Raw genomic sequence first — 1,499 nt, 5'->3', positions numbered from 1 at the left:
CAGGGGGGCACATGAGCAGCATTAGAAGGTCGCTTAAATGTGCGGTGCTTGCGGAAGCTGAACCAAGATCTACCTCCTCCGTGGAGATCTCCTTGCCTGCTGAGTAGGCTCCTTTGTGCCTGCAAAGTGGGCGCGATCTGAATGCCGAGCAGGCGTGCCCTAATGCCGCCGCATCTTCTTGTCCTCCTCTGCATCCTCGCTTCCTCCGCAGACGCAGGAAAGTCGCCTGCGGGAGGGGAAAAGGGGGGTACGTTCCCGAGAAATGCTCAACCATCTGGCGCTGAGGAGGAGCAGCACGCGCGGCACGCCAAGATCATGGGCCAGCAGGACACGGAGAGGTATAGACTCATTCCAGTTCAAGGGCGCGGCAGTGAACAAAGGCGGGTACGCATGGGCAGTGCAAACGACACAGTTAGTGCTCTCAGATTAGTGATCGGTAACATATCAAGTAGTGACGATGACAGCCTCGAGCAGGTGGGGTCTCCTCGGACCCTTCAATCTGGAGGGTCACAAATCCTTTACAAAACCGCGGAACGCTATCGACATATAACGCCCCGGTCGATCTACCCTTCGATATCAAGCACCCGCGGAACACTCGCCCTCGAGAATAATACGCCACGCCCCCTCCAGGAAGGATTAGAACACCCGACCTGGAGATCTCCCCAGCTGGGTCAGTCTCCCCTAACGGGTCCTTTGCTGCCCGAGCGAGGTCAAGTGGATCTATATCAGAGTGGCGTCGGGGGGACCCGCGAGAGCCAAGGGCGGAGCGGGGAGAAGGAGGCCGTAACTCCGTCTGGCTCTAATCTGGCTTGGTGGAAAGGGAGCCTGAGGAATGGCCAGAGATTGCACAATCAGTCTTTCAGCTGTGAAAATCTTACAACGTCCTCTTCAAAGTTCAAGTCGGGCTCCTTCAACCAACAACCTCCTAACTCAGCTGAAGAAAATATCCAATTTCCAGAAGATGTCACGTTCCCAGACGCGGCAGAAGCTGATAACTTCCCTGAAGAAAATTTGTCTGAGAATGAAACTTTAGCCAGTATCATGCGCGAAAAGTTTCAGGGGGATGGTAGTATATACGACCAAAGTGTGGCCGAAGTCAACATGTTGCTGGGGCGCTCCCTAGATCTTGCGCATGAGAATGAGGTTCGCCAAAATCTTTCTTTTATATCAAAATATATATATCAAGGTTCTCAGACCGGAGACAGTATAGATGGAAAATCTTCTTCCGAAAAAGGAAGGAAAATAGAGAACAGTCGCAAGAGCCATAAAGAGAGCCTCGAGAAGATGCTTGTAAACCCAGAATTACGACGTCAGTCTCTGAAAACATTAGAAGAAAGGAAACAACACAATACTACACCTTCTCCACACTTGTCAGATACGATTGCTGATACAACTAGCGATGAATCTAACCATCAAAATTCTTTAGTTTACAAACCTGATGTTGACGTACAAGCCGCGTCATCTCTGAGGATAAAAGAGTCACTCGCGACAGATACGAG

General features: G+C 51.2%; 1 protein-coding gene across 1 annotated transcript in view; it reads left to right on the top strand.

Moving 5' to 3' along the window:
- The first annotated feature begins 315 nt into the window (after nt 1–315).
- The window catches only part of LOC125038595, a 61,046-nt gene continuing 59,862 nt past the window's right edge, over nt 316–1,499 (top strand). The window contains exon 1 of the mRNA XM_047632131.1: nt 316–1,499. This exon is cut by the window's right edge and continues 707 nt beyond it. Within this exon, the coding sequence (XP_047488087.1) occupies nt 316–1,499 (1,184 nt within the window).

This window comes from Penaeus chinensis, chromosome 25 (genome assembly GCF_019202785.1).
Source record: "Penaeus chinensis breed Huanghai No. 1 chromosome 25, ASM1920278v2, whole genome shotgun sequence".
NCBI classification, from domain to species: domain Eukaryota; kingdom Metazoa; phylum Arthropoda; class Malacostraca; order Decapoda; family Penaeidae; genus Penaeus; species Penaeus chinensis.
Note: the sequence above shows the minus strand (reverse complement) of the source record. Positions and strands in the feature narration are given on the sequence as shown.